This window comes from Heptranchias perlo, chromosome 17 (assembly GCF_035084215.1).
Source record: "Heptranchias perlo isolate sHepPer1 chromosome 17, sHepPer1.hap1, whole genome shotgun sequence".
Classification (NCBI taxonomy): domain Eukaryota; kingdom Metazoa; phylum Chordata; class Chondrichthyes; order Hexanchiformes; family Hexanchidae; genus Heptranchias; species Heptranchias perlo.
This window is the reverse complement of record NC_090341.1, coordinates 56,267,704-56,282,363: the sequence shown is the minus strand read 5'-3', so window position 1 is coordinate 56,282,363 and position 14,660 is coordinate 56,267,704. Positions and strand designations below refer to the sequence as shown.

At 44.7% G+C, this 14,660-nt stretch overlaps 1 protein-coding gene across 1 annotated transcript in view; it reads left to right on the top strand.

Moving 5' to 3' along the window:
- Positions 1–12,137, top strand: part of ip6k1 (inositol hexakisphosphate kinase 1) — a 58,797-nt gene extending 46,660 nt beyond the window's left edge. The window contains exon 6 of the mRNA XM_067999017.1: positions 6,457–12,137. Within this exon, the coding sequence (XP_067855118.1) occupies positions 6,457–6,963 (507 nt within the window). The 3' untranslated portion in view covers positions 6,964–12,137. The remainder of the gene's footprint in view (positions 1–6,456) is intronic.
- The last annotated feature ends 2,523 nt before the right edge of the window (positions 12,138–14,660 follow it).

Here is a 14,660-nt window from a genome sequence, read left to right as displayed (position 1 = left end):
GTTTGGTTCCCTTACGAGGTAAATTATTTTGTTTAAATCTTCACTGGAAAGAAACTTAATTCTGTGTCCTATCACAGAGTCTCTTCCCTTTGTCCCCAAACAGATGGCAGTTTATTGGCATACACTTCCACAGAGGAGACTGGAAACCTTGAGGATTTGTTATCCTCAAACATAACTTGTAGTTAATACTTTGGGATTGGGGGAGGGGGAGAGTATGTTGTGCAGAGCTAGTGTGGAGATTATATTGGTCTCATTATTTGCAAGGTGGGCACAATGGACCCATTTGACAAAGCTCCACATAACCATTTTAAGCTTAAAGTGGTTGGGTTCAGGGTTCAAACCGTGGAAGGGATAAGAAATTGGCTAAAGAGCAAGAAACACCAGGTATTTGTTAAAGTAGTCATGTCAGGTTCGGGGGTGGGAGGGGAGGAGAAATGCTGAGTGAGGTGCCCTAGGGATTGGTGTTCACAACACTACAATCTCTAATTTACATTAAATGACTTGGGTTCATCAACTTGATGCAAACTGGTCAAATTTGCAGGCAGCGCTAAACTAAGAGGAGGACTTGAAATCAGGAGGCAAGTTGGAAACTACAAGATGAATTGGAACAAATATATGGGTGGAAAAATGGCAGAGAAGTGTCAGCTTGGCTCAGTTGGTAGCACTCTCACCTCTTGAGTCAGAAGATTGTGGGTTCAAGTCCCACTCCAAGACCTGAGCGCATAATCTAGGTTGACACTTAAAATGCAATACTGAGGGAGTGCTCTTTTGGATGAAATATTAAACTGAGGCCCTATCTGCCAGCTGAAATGGATGTAAAATGTCCTACGGCACTATTCGAAGACAAGAAGGGGCATTCTCATGATATCTTGGCCAATGTCTATCCATCAACCAGTACCCCTTAAAAAAAAACATTCCCTGGCTATTTATCTCATTGCTATTTGTGGGACCTTGCTGTGTGCAAATTGGCTGCTGTGTTTACCTCCATACTTCAAAAGTATTTCATTGGCTGTGAAGTGCTTTGGGACATCCTGAGGCTATGAAAGATGCTATATAAATGCAAGCTTTCTTGTTATTGAATTTCATCAAAGAATATTATAAAGTACAGTACATGGGAAGATAAATTGGTGAGCTAGGTAAGACGTTGAAAGAGGTTTAGAGGTTTTAGACTTGATGCTCAACATGTCCAATCACTGCAGAGCAGCAATCAACAAAGCAAATAGAACACAGAATTATGTAACCACAACCGTAGAACAGGCGTCAGAGGAAGTCATGTTCAAACTGTACAACGTTCTGGTCATACCACAACTTGCCCACTCTGTCCAGCTCTGGTCACCAAGACACGAGGGAGACGTTTGAGTACTGGAGGCAGTTCAGAGCAGAGCCATGAGCTTGATCCCTCGTGTCAGAGGTTTGAGGTATGAGAAAAGACAGGTGAAACATGGACTTTTCACCCTGGAAAGAAGGTGACTGAGAGGTGATCTTATAGAGGTACATCAGATAGTAAAAGAAAGGTAAAATTCGGTATAGTAATTCAAGCTAAACCGTGACCGTAAGAAGAGGGTAACAGTAAAAGACAAGTTAGGACTGATATCAGGAAGTACCTTTTATACCAGGACTGGGGATACTGCTACTGGGACGCCAGGTGTCCTATGAGAGGAAACATGAGCAGAATTCCAACCCCTAACCGCTGTGCATTCACCCGTGCTGGAAAACGATTCTGAGTGAGGATGTGATTGGGTTCAGTCACGTTGCCTACCGTGGTCAAGTTAGCCTATTAACATTTAAGATCACACAGCAGCCATTCAGGTGAAATATTGGGTACCTGTTGGAGTTTGTGGAATTCTAGCCCAGCACAAGCCACAACCTGTAGGAGAGAAGAAGCAAGAGAGGCTCAATAAAGCGTTTTGCTACTGTTCTTCCTTCACTGGCCTGCTCTTAATATTCACAATGCAGTCCTTCTTATCCAATTCTGTCTTGAATGCTGGAATGACACAGCCAAAGGATTACACTGTTTCCACTGATGTTAATCCAGCTCCCTCACACTGTCACTCAGTAAATCCCCCCCCCCCCCCCACCACCAGCGCCCTGTGTTACTGCCTGTACCTCTACTGATGTTAATCCAGCTCCCTCAAACCTCCCTCCAGTGCCCGGTGTTACTGACTGTATCTCCACTGATGTTAATCCCATTTTTTCACACTGTCACTCAGTAACCCCTCCCCTAGTGCCTTGTATTGCAGCCTGTATCTCTACTGATGTTAATCCAGCTCCCTCATACTGTCACTCAGTAACCCCTCCCTCCTATGCCCTGTGTTACTGACTGTATCTCTACTGATTAGCATGGATAAAGGACTGGCTGGCTAACAGGAAACAGAACGTAGACATAAATGGGTCATTTTCAGGTTGGCAAGATGTAACAAGTGGACTGCCACAGGGATCAGTGCTTGGGCCTCAAGTATTCACAATCTATATCAATGACTTGGATGAAGGGACCGAATGTATGGTTGCTAAATTTGCTGATGACACAAAGGTAGGTAGGAAAGTAAGTTGTGAAGAGAACATAAGGAGCCTGGATGTAGATAGGTTAAGTGAGTGGACAAAAATTTGGCAGATGGAGTATAATGTGGGAAAATGTGGACTTATCCACTTTGGCAGGAGGGATAGAAAAGCAGTATATTATTTAAATGGAGAGAGATTGCAGAACTCTGAGGTACAAAGAGATCTAGGTGTCCTAGTACATAGAATCATAGAAGTTTACAACATGGAAACAGGCCCTTCGGCCCAACATGTCCATGTCGCCCAGTTTATACCACTAAGCTAGTCCCAGTTGCCTGCACTTAGCCCATATCCCTCTATACCCATCTTACCCATGTAACTGCCCAAATGCTTTTTAAAAGACAAAATTGTACCCGCCTCTACTACTGCCTCTGGCAGCTCGTTCCAGACACTCACCACCCTTTGAGTGAAAAAATTGCCCCTCTGGACCCTTTTGTATCTCTCCCCTCTCACCTTAAATCTATGCCCCCTCGTTATAGACTCCCCTACCTTTGGGAAAAGATTTTGACTATCTACCTTATCTATGCCCCTCATTAGTTTATAGACTTCTATAAGATCACCCCTAAACCTCCTACTCTCCAGGGAAAAAAGTCTCAGTCGATCCAACCTCTCCCTATAAGTCAAACCATCAAGTCTCGGTAGCATCCGAGTAAATCTTTTCTGCACTCTTTCTAGTTTAATAATATCCTTTCTATAATAGGGTGACCAGAACTGTACACAGTATTCCAAGTGTGGCCTTACTAATGTCTTGTACAACTTCAACAAGACATCCTAACTCCTGTATTCAATGTTCTGACCAATGAAACCAAGCATGCTGAAAGCCTTCTTCACCACCCTATCCACCTGTGACTCCACTTTCAAGGAGCTATGAACCTGTACTCCAAGATCTCTTTGTTCTATAACTCTCCCCAACGCCCTACCATTAACGGAGTAGGTCCTGGCCCGATTCGATCTACCAAAATGCATCACCTCACATTTATCTAAATTAAACTCCATCTGCCATTCATCGGCCCACTGGCCCAATTTTTCAAGATCCCGTTGCAATCCTAGATAACCTTCACTGTCCACAATGCCACCAATCTTGATGTCATCTGCAAACTTACTAACCATGCCTCCTAAATTCTCATCCAAATCATTAATATAAATAACAAATGACAGCGGACCCAGCACCGATCCCTGAGGCACACCGCTGGTCACAGGCCTCCAGTCTGAAAAACAACCCTCCACAACCACCCTCTGTCTTCTGTCGTCAATCCAATTTTGTATCCAATTGGCTACCTCACCTTGGATCCCGTGAGATTTAACCTTACGTAACAACCTACCATGCGGTACCTTGTCAGAGGCTTTGCTAAAGTCCATGTAGACCACGTCCACTGCACAGCCCTCATCTATCTTCTTGGTTACCCCTTCAAAAAACTCAATCAAATTCGTGAGACATGATTTTCCACTCACAAAACCATGCTGACTGTTCCTAATCAGTCCCTGCCTCTCCAAATGCCCGTAGATCCTGTCTCTCAGAATACCCTCGAACAACTTACCCACTACAGATGTCAGGCTCACCGGTCTGTAGTTCCCAGGCTTTTCCCTGCCGCCCTTCTTAAACAAAGGCACAACATTTGCTACCCTCCAATCTTCAGGCACCTCACCTGTAGCTGTCGATGATTCAAATATCTCTGCTGGGGGACCCGCAATTTCCTCCCTAACCTCCCATAACGTCCTGGGATACATTTCATCAGGTCCCGGAGATTTATCTACCTTGATGCGCGTTAAGACTTCCAGCACCTCCCTCTCTGTAATATGTACACTCCTCAAGACATCACTATTTATTTCCCCAAGTTCCCTAACATCCATGCCTTTCTCAACCGTAAATACCAATGCGAAATATTCATTTAGGATCTCACCCATCTCTTGTGGTTCCGCACACAGATGACCTTGTTGATCCTTAAGAGGCCCTACTCTCTCCCTAGTTACTCTTTTGCACTTTATGTATTTGTAGAAGCTCTTTGGATTCTCCTTTGCCTTATCTGCATGTCATATGCCTCCTCCTTTTTGACTAGGGCCTCAATCTCCCGAGTCATCCAAGGTTCCCTACTTCTACCAGCCTTGCCCTTCACTTTATAAGGAATGTGCTTACCCTGAACCCTGGTTAACACACTTTTGAAAGCCTCCCACTTACCAGACGTCCCTTTGCCTGCCAACAGACTCTCCAAATCAACTTCTGAAAGTTCCTGTCTAATACCATCAAAATTGGCCTTTCCCCAATTTAGAATTTTAACTTTTGGGCCAGACCTATCATTCTCCATAGCTATCTTAAAACTAATGGAATTATGATCACTGGTCCCAAAGTGATCCCTCACTAACACTTCTGTCACCTGCCCTTCCTTATTTCCCAAGAGGAGGTCAAGTTTTGCCCCCTCTAGTCGGGCCATCCGCATACTGAATGAGAAATTCATGAATCACAAAAAGTTAGTATGCAGGTACAGGAAGTGATTAGGAAGGCAAATGGAATGTTGTCATTTATTGCAAGGGGAATGGAATATAAAAGTAGAGATGTTTTGCTACAGTTGTACCAGGGCATTGGTGAGACCACATCTAGAATACTGTGTGCAGTTTTGGTCTCCTTATTTAAGAAAGGACATAATTGCTTTGGAGGCGGTTCAGAGAAGGTTCACTCTACTGATTCCTGGGATGAGGGGGTTATCTTATGAGGAAAGGTTGGACAAATTGGGCCTGTATACATTGGAGTTTAGAAGAATGAGAGGTGATCTTATTGAAACATCTAAGATCCTGAGGGGATGTTTCCCCTTGTGGGAGAGACTGGAACTAGGGGCCACAGTTTAAAAATAAGGGTTCTCCCATTTAAGACGGAGACGAAGAGAAATTTTTGCTCTGAGTGTCGTGAGTCTATGGAACTCCCTTCCCCAGAGAGCGGTGAAGGCAGGGTCATTGAATACTTCTAAGGTTGAGTTAGATAGATTCCTGATTAACAAGGGAGTCAAAGGTTATCGTAGGTAGATGGGAAAGTAGGTTGACATCACAATCAGATCAGCCATGATCTTATCAAATGGCAGAGCAGGCTCGAGGGGCCGAATGGCCGCCTCCTGCTCTTAATTCGTAAGTTCATATGATGTTAATCCAGCTCCCTCACAATCACTCAGTAACTTCTCCTCCCAGCGCCCCGTGTTACTGCCTGTATCTCTACTGGTATTAATGCAGCTCTCTCACAATCAGACTCTAATCTCTCTCTTTCCCCTTCCCCCCGCCCCCCCCCCCCCCCCCCCCCGGCACCCTGTTACTGCCTGTACATCTACTGACAATTCAGCTCCCTCACACTGTCATTCAGCAACCTCTCCTCACCAGCACCCTCTGTTACTGACTGTATCTCTACTGCTAATGCAGCTCCCTCACACTCACCCAGTAACTCCCCCCACCCCCCCCCCCCCCCCCCCCAGCACCCTGTGCTATTGACCGTATCTCCACTGATAATCCAACTCCCTTATTTTGTGGGACTGTTGTTTCTCTCAGCCGGACTCTGTAACTACCTCTACCTCTACTGATAATCGCACACACTGTCTGCCTCAGTAGTTCCTTTCAACCACTTCACTCAAATTGTCAGGACTCTCACTAAATAAAAATATTCAGAAATGTGAATAATATTTCTTTGTAATGGTTATTTTTAAAGGGGAGCTACTAACAGACTCTAGGTGTGAGACCGAAGTTTATGTATAGTGCTGGAATGGTACTTGTTGGTGGGAAATCCCATATCTCAACCTGGATACAAAGGCTGCAGTTAGGTTGAAAAGTAATGCAGAGTATTTCAGGTTACTACAGCCAATTTGGTTGCGATGCGAATTGCTTGTCCAGTAAGCCATGCTGACCAGTCATGTTTTGTCTTTCCAGGTGTATCAGTTAGACTCAGGGCATTACATTTGCAGGAACAAGTACTATGGCCGTAGTCTTTCCGTCGAAGGGTTTGGCAAAGCTCTGTATCAGTTCCTGCACAATGGCAGGTACCTGCGCAGGGACTTGTTTGATGTTATTCTGCAGAAACTTCGCAGCCTCAAGGCGGTTCTGGAGAAGCAAGCTTCTTACCGCTTCTACTCCAGCTCTTTACTGATCATCTATGACGGGAAGGAGCGAAAGGCAGATCTTCGGCGCAAACCCACAGAGACGTTGAACCCGGACAACCTGCAGGAAAGCTCCAGTCCTTTGCCATCTTCATCGTCCTCCTCGGGCAGCACTCAGGACCTGCCGCAAATTGACGTGCGGATGATAGACTTTGCCCACAGTACGTACAAGGGGTTCCGAGATGACCAAACTGTGCATGACGGGCCTGACACAGGCTACATCTTCGGACTGGAGAGCCTCATTAATATCCTAGAAGAGATTCAACTCCAGAATCAGTAGCATATTCCAAACTTTTCCTATTTCTTTGCCTATTACTCGGGAGGGAGAGGCGCTGACCTCTCCCTCTCAAGCACATACTATGACTGCTTACTCTGATACTCATCGCAGCGATGACACCACAGAAAAAAAAATACTATCAACTTCTGGCAAATTGCTAGACAAAAAAAAGTGAGTTTGTTGTTCGAACTGTTTGTTATACCCCAGTGTATAAAACTGTTACATAGTCACATGGAGCAGCACTGCCTGTACTGACACTAGTGCATCTTGTAAAGGGAGCAATGCCATTCACTTACTGAGGCCTGCCATACAGTGGCAGGTGCCAACATGGGGGGCACCCACTCGGTACCAAAGCAGCAAGCAGGCCAGGTAATTCCCCTACTGCTCCCAAAGACCGAGACTGCATGGATTGCTGTATATTTGTAAATGCTGGGACAAATTTCCTCATTTACGACCACCTGAATGTGAGTGAAGGACTCCATAATCTAACACTCAGGTTCTTTAGCTGACAGGTGTGCGGGTTTGTTTTGAATTTCACTTCTTCCCTTGAATATTATTCTTCAGTACCTTGCCAGGGTTAATCTCTCACTGTGCCAGCGATTTAATGCACAGAGCCTGTGGCTCGCCTGCTCCTTGGGAGGCTGTTGCACGTTTTTCGGAAGGCCGATCGGAGTAGCGTTCCAAGAGTCGGATCACGGACCAACGCCGGGTTACTGCAAAGGACTGTGTGCAGCAAGGTCAGAGCTTCGTACGGGTGTTAGATACGAGTATCGCAAAGCAAGGCTCTTCTGCTAGCTAGCACAATCTTTCTTTGTCAACACTGGGCGAGCGAGCAGACAAAAAATAAGCTCAGCGCTGTCACGGACTTCCAGTGAATGTAACCAGAAGTAGTGGAAGTGTGGGAGCCATTTCCCGTTGCTCATTCCCAGAAGGACTTGGCTTTCACCTGTTGTTCGTGCAGTTACATATATACGTCCTGCTGATTCAGTGGAGACATTTAGAAATTTGTAGGAAAGCACATTGGCACAATGCAGGTGTGTTTGTAAAAACTGACCTGTATGCTGTTCCTAATATAAAGCTGTTATGTTGCCATCCTTTTCAGAATATGTTGACTTTACACATCTTTGCTTACAATTACTTGCAGTACTTAACAAGTTTCAAACTAATTCTACTGTGTAGTTTTTAAGAACGCTATTTTGTTACATTGATCCCAAATTTTTATTTTTGTCTTTTGAAGTGTATGTTCCAGTCCAGATCATGAAGTACTGAGAGCCCTGGTTTACACAATGCTGTCCATCCCTTAAAGCTGCAGTATCTCCTTTGAGTGGCCCACGTAAGAAAAGCTGAAACCTGTAGCGGTTTGCTCCAGTGTGAAGCACGATTGGCTGACAAGCAGCCTGGAATGCTGCCCCATGTGGCCAAGGTTGGAAAACGCAGTGGTGTAAAACCGACGATCCGGATTAACCAATCCGGAGTGCCGCCTGTTCAAACTGTAGGTTTGAATTCAAACACACGTGTAAACATTTTGTAGTGAGCTCACAGCACACTGCGTCACACAGTGTATTATATCTACTTTTGTCCAAGGACATCGCCATGTGCTGATGTGCAGGGCGTAGCATTTTTCCCTCCCCGGCATTGGACTTTTGCACACAAGTGTGTCAGAAGGGAAAGTGGAATGACATAGTTCCACACTCCTGCTTTTTGGGTTGTGAGCAGGGTTTTACAGCAAGCTCCCCGGCATTGTTCTGACCCTGCCAATTGGCTGGGTTTGAGAGATATTTTACCTGTGACCAGGGAGTGAATCGTGCCCTTCGCATAGAGCGCAAGTGATGTATAGATCACACCCAAGAAGTGCGAGAGCCTGCAGCGTCTTCTGGAGAGGCCCCTGGGTAAGTTCCCACCTAAAGGTACAGTTCTAAACTGAGTTTCGAGGGAAATTTTAACTGACTTGCTTGATCCTGTGCGACCAGATGATTAGACCATACTCCTCTCCGGTGACTTCATTAACTACTATTGGATCTCCCTTGATGATGCTCACAGACAATGTTGAGCATGAGCCATGGAGCAGAGCAGTGTGGGTCGTTCTTGTGCAGTGGGCAGGAGAACGTGAAATTTGAGCTAATGAGTGAGTCATATCCTTCTGACATTTTGCCCTATGGACACATCGGGACAGCTTCCTATGTTCTGCGGACACGAGTCAAACACAAAACTTTTAATCCTATAAATAGTTGTTCAACAGAGAATATATATCTTAAAAACTTCCTGACGTGCCTCTAAATTGCTCTCGGCCATTCAAAGCACAAATTGCAAAACCAAAATAAACACTATTACAGCAAAATAGTAACTTGCGCAGAATATTAAATGGAGGTTCGGATCTGTAAACATTCCCCTTCCTCAATTATTTTTTTTTAAGTTTCCTCCCCCTAAAAGTAGATCTGAATCCATCAGGGCATTTATCAAAGAGGCAGTATGCTATTGAATGGGTGTAAAATGTTGAGTGCCACAGGGCTCAGGGGCCGGGGTCCCGAGTAGTCCTGCCTGTATCTGTAGCTGTGCCCGTCCCATATTAAACAGCCGTACTAAGCACTTGCATTCCTTGAGAATTACAGCCAGTAGACACTCAGGAGCACGGTCACGAAACTGTCATTAATGCAAAGCCCCAGTGGCCGACTGTTAGCCAATAGAAAAGGCACTGCTTCTTCCCACTCCAACCCACAGCTTACTAAGTGACTGTGGTACCAGCACACCTTGATGGGACACTGCAAGCTGGAAAAAAGAACGTTCCATTCGTTGTCTTCCATACGTGTAATCCATTGCATTCCGGAAAAGAGGACAGCTCCCAGCACGCCGGGAGAAAGGGAAGATTGTCGATGTGAGCTTCACCATCACTTCATCCTGGAGCTAACAGTTTAGTGCAGCGTGCTGGGAGCTGTAGCTCTATGGGGGACACCGAGCCCTCACACCATGTGCACAGAGACCTAAGGCACCTAGGGTCGAAGACCTGGAAATGGAGCACAAGGCACATTAGAGGACATTGAAGAGAGGTCCATGGGGGAGGAAGGTTGTAAGAGAGAATTAGTGAGTTTGACTTTTTTTAATCCCAGATTTGTTTTTTTTAATCTGTTTTATTTTCTGGGATAGATGTGGGTGGGGACCAACATGGGCGCTCCAAGGAGTTTGCTAAAACTTTCAGGCATTTGGTGACTTTAGTGGCGGTTGCTCGTTAGCTGTGTTTTTAGTGAATGGAGATTTTTAATAAAACAGTACAATATTTTGTTCCAGTGGGGCAGTGGTTTTTGAATGGTTTATTAGTGAATGGGAGACTTGAGCCCACTTCTCCCATCCCCACCATTAAACTCCTCTGATTTCCCTGGGGAAAAAAAAATCAAGCAGTGCTGTTAAATATCTCTGCAACCCTCAATCCTGCGTCTCGACAGATATCTCACCACGTATTTCCTGAGAAGGATTGCAAAAACCCACCACAGGACAGTGCGTTTTGAGCAGCCCTGGAACCTGATGCCCCTCCGAGACACGGGCAATGAATGAAATGTATTTAGTGGAGTAATTCAGCCCAGAATTAGTAACGTATGGGCTATCATTGCTCAACAATGTATTAAAAAGATTAAATTGTTGTATTTTAGTTGTTTAAAGACTTTTATTAAAAAAAACCAAAAAAAACACAATTGCACAATGAGTTAAGGAGCACTTCTGTTTCTGAGCCATGCCCACCTTTTTAGGTCTTTTGTTTCTGTGGCAGCGCATTACAGAGGGACAAGCACGCGAGTGTCAGTGTGACATCTTACCATGCCCGACTGCAGATTACCAGAGGCTGGCAGGACCAGAAAGTGTGCAGGTTGCCCAACTATGAACATTTTCAAATGTCAAGTTGAGACATTTTTTTAGTTATTCTCAGTAAAGAGAAATGGAAGTTTGACTTTCTGAACAAAAAGCACAGCTATTTTAAAAATAGTGCCATTTAAGAGAAATAAATAAGGGATGTAATGGCATGAGGTCTGGTTTTGGAACGCAGGGTCTTGGAGCACTTGGTGCTCTCTCATTCCCCCAGAGCATTAACCTCACTGTGAATGTCCTCAATTATTAAGGAGCATCTGGTCAGCCTGAGGTTATTGCAGATGGCTGAGACATGAGGAATAATTCAACCTGGATCCAGCAGATTGTAGGGTGGCTGGAACCTGGAGCTGCCTGGCTAGAGAGGCGGCATTGTACAAATGCGCCACTCCATCGTGGCACACGCAGTGAGGGAACAAAGCCCAACCCAGGTATGTTGTCTTGCTCCATTTAGATTGTCCAAACTTTGTGCCGTTTGCCAAATACTCTGAATAAAAAGGACAGATCTACAGAACTGAGGGAGCAGGGGGCGACTGACACCGACAGAATTTCACCACAACTGCTCGCTGGCTGTTTTCAGACCAGGTGGGATTTATAGTGCAACTGTCTGAGTCCAGATCTGGTGGTGTTTCCCTTCACGGCGCTGCCAAATTTATTTCCCTGCAAAATATGAAATCTGTGTTTTGTGACCTTCTAATGGATATCACTGATTTCTGTATGCCATTCCCTTAGTACTGCCCCTCGTGGAGTTCCTTACTCTGTTACTACCATCCCTGGGGACTGGCAGTCAAAACATTGCACTGTGAAGATGCGGAGCAGGGTGCGGCGTGATTGCTTTTTTATTTTTCGAGCAGTGCTGTGCCCAGTTGATGTACCAAGAGCTGAAGCAACCTGATCAGAAGGGATACTGCAGCTTTGATGTGGCACTCAATAATGAAAATGGCAGGGGGATGGGAAGGACAAGGCTGAATACGTTTTTCTTGTTCAGAAGTTGCTGAAGCCACATGAGCTCCTGATAGTTGTACTAAACTATCTTGCAGAAATGTAGTGAAGTGTTAATTTCTGCACAGCATCAAAACCAGACAGAAAACCCCTCAGCTGCCAAGCAGACATGGGAATTGTTTTGTTATATTACTAATTTATTCAAAGTAGTTTCAGTGGTTCTTTTTACTGTATTTCTGTTGTGCGACTGTATCTTCAATGGTAGCAGACTATCTCTTCAGGAATCTGTGGGCATGAGCATACTGTACCCTTGTGATCTGTGTTTGACAGTGTTACCTCCCAGTTGTCACAGTTATGTATAAAATAAATACATTTAGGAAACAAAATTGCGCTTGATCTTTCATTGGCAGTTTTGTCTTGTAGAAAGGTGGTCTCTGGGTGTGGTGCAGGCCAGCAAAAGCTGGATAACATCCAGGCTCGGGCTGACAAGTGGCAGGTAACATTCACGCCACATAAGTGCCAGGTAATGACCATCTCAAACAAAGGGAAAAGGACCAGCCATCTTCTCCTGGCCTTCAATGGCACCACCATCACAGAATCTCCCACCATCAACATCGCAGTGGTCCTCATTGACCAGAAGCTTAACTGGACCAGCCGTAGCAACAAATGGGGAAAGCAAGGTCGGACAGCTTTTGTACCCAGGTCAATTGTCTGATGGTGGGGGTCAGGTAGGCTCTCATATGCAGTCACTGCTCTGAATTTGGTCTCATTGGGTGGGAAGGCCAGTCGCCTCCTCTAGATTCCAGCAATGCCCTGATTTTTTGAATCGTGGGGGGCACAGGTCAGCTCTGCTAACTTTCCATTAATGGCCCCCGTTTGGATTCATTGGGTGACAGGGTTCTGGTGTGCTCTCCTACCCTACATCAGTGCTCCCATTTTGTCTTCAGGGGTGGGCAATGCAGTGAGATGTGCTGCCGAAAATTAATGCCAAAATTATTGTTTTCACTCGGGAAGGGGTCTTGGTTTTTCTCTAACGCTTGCTTAGGGTGGGGGGAGGGTAGAGGGGGGAGCAATTTTCCTCCAGAGAAAAATGACTTTGTACCTGGGTTTGGTAGGTGGGGTGGGGGGGGGGGAAGAATCCCATTGTTTCCATTTTTTCCGTTTTGGGATGGGGAAGTTTCTTAATGTTTTCTTAATTTGCACTGTTTCTCAGTGAAGGAACCAGGGAAATAGAAGATTGGTTTTATAGCTCTGAGGAGATCACATTCTGGGGGTGGAATATAGGCCGGGAAAGAAACATAGTACCGATCCAGAAGGAACGTCCTGAGAGACAGCATCGGGACAAAGATTGAGACAGAAATATAACATATCAAGGGCGGGGGTTGGGATATGTTCCCCTTCCCTCGGAACAGATTTACACTTTGAGGGGAATTCATTTCGCTGCACTGGGCTCTGACTGAGTGGGGAATGGGTTATAAGGTTTTCTTCCCAGCGCCAGACATAGATTTTAATCTCAACCTGGGAGGGGGGGGGGGTCTGAAAAGTCATTACAGTTATTTATTGAAGAACATTAATACCTTTTGACCTTGCTTTGATGCGGACTGACAGATTTCTGCATTGTGGCCTTATTGTGCAATCGTATACTGAGTTTCAGAGCCAAATTACACTATCATTGCAGGGTTTTCCACTAACGTTATGTGATAGGATATTTAATATTGTATGGCGTCTTACTACACCACCCGTACTGGTGCATAACTGGTACTGCAGATAAATATTAACACTTTTATAATAGATTTTGCCATAGACAGAGCTTGACAAAGGAGTTTTCAATTGCCTTTTGAAATGAAATGATATGACCCACTCATCAATGTTGATATACAATAGACATAATTGGCAAAAGATGAACAGTTGTTTGCAGTACAATGTCAAATAAACTTACAAGGATAAATACTTCACATGACAGTTGCATACAAAATCTATACAATAGCATGAACTAATTCCACACCAAAGAGAACAATGCTGTTAGGACCTAGGAAACTAACTACCATGATCGTTTAAATGAAACCAACAATTCAACTGTTATACAGTTAATTTATTAATTTATGATACATTTGTGTAGACACTGTGATTTGAACATGCATTGTGCCATCCAAAGACCATTGAAGGACATGGGGTCTGGGCGAAGGGGGTAAGAAAATCGTCCTGAGCCTCTTGACCCACCCCATACCCAATCACACTGTCAGCTACCCTTAGACCCATTCGCACTGGAAAGGAGTTGAAGCTGGCAATGTTCCTCCAGACGCCTCCATCCTCACCCATTATATCTACTGCAACTGCTGAATGACAACAAAGATTAATATGCAGATCTTTCTCTCATCTCTTCAACATAAGGGTGTAGAATGACAGGGATAAATTCCAGAAGGAGCAAAGCAGCCAAGGAGATGAAGGATAAACATCCCCAGTGAAGACAAAACCTGGGCCCAAGAGCTTGAAGGGAAAAAGGGCAGGACTGCTCATGTGCAGAAGATTAGATGAGATGTGTAAAGTAATGATGGAACAATCTGTCTCCTATTTAAGGAAACCAAAATTGCAAACCTCTGCTGCAAGAGTATATCATTTATATCATCCAAAACTATCACCACAATCCCATCGAACTACTTTTACTTATGAGTAACAAACAGCTTTATTGCCCTTTCCTTGATAATTAAGCAATAAATCAGCATGCATATAATAAGTAAAAGTACGTGAGCTGCAATATACTGCAGACTGATGATAATCCCAGCCAGATAACAGCAACAAGGAGACCAAGTTGACTGCCTGTTGCAGTCATGCTCAGATGCCCCTGGTAGTGACCTGATAGTCAATTACCTTAGAGCAGGGAGATTTAATAGAGGTGTTCAAAATTATGG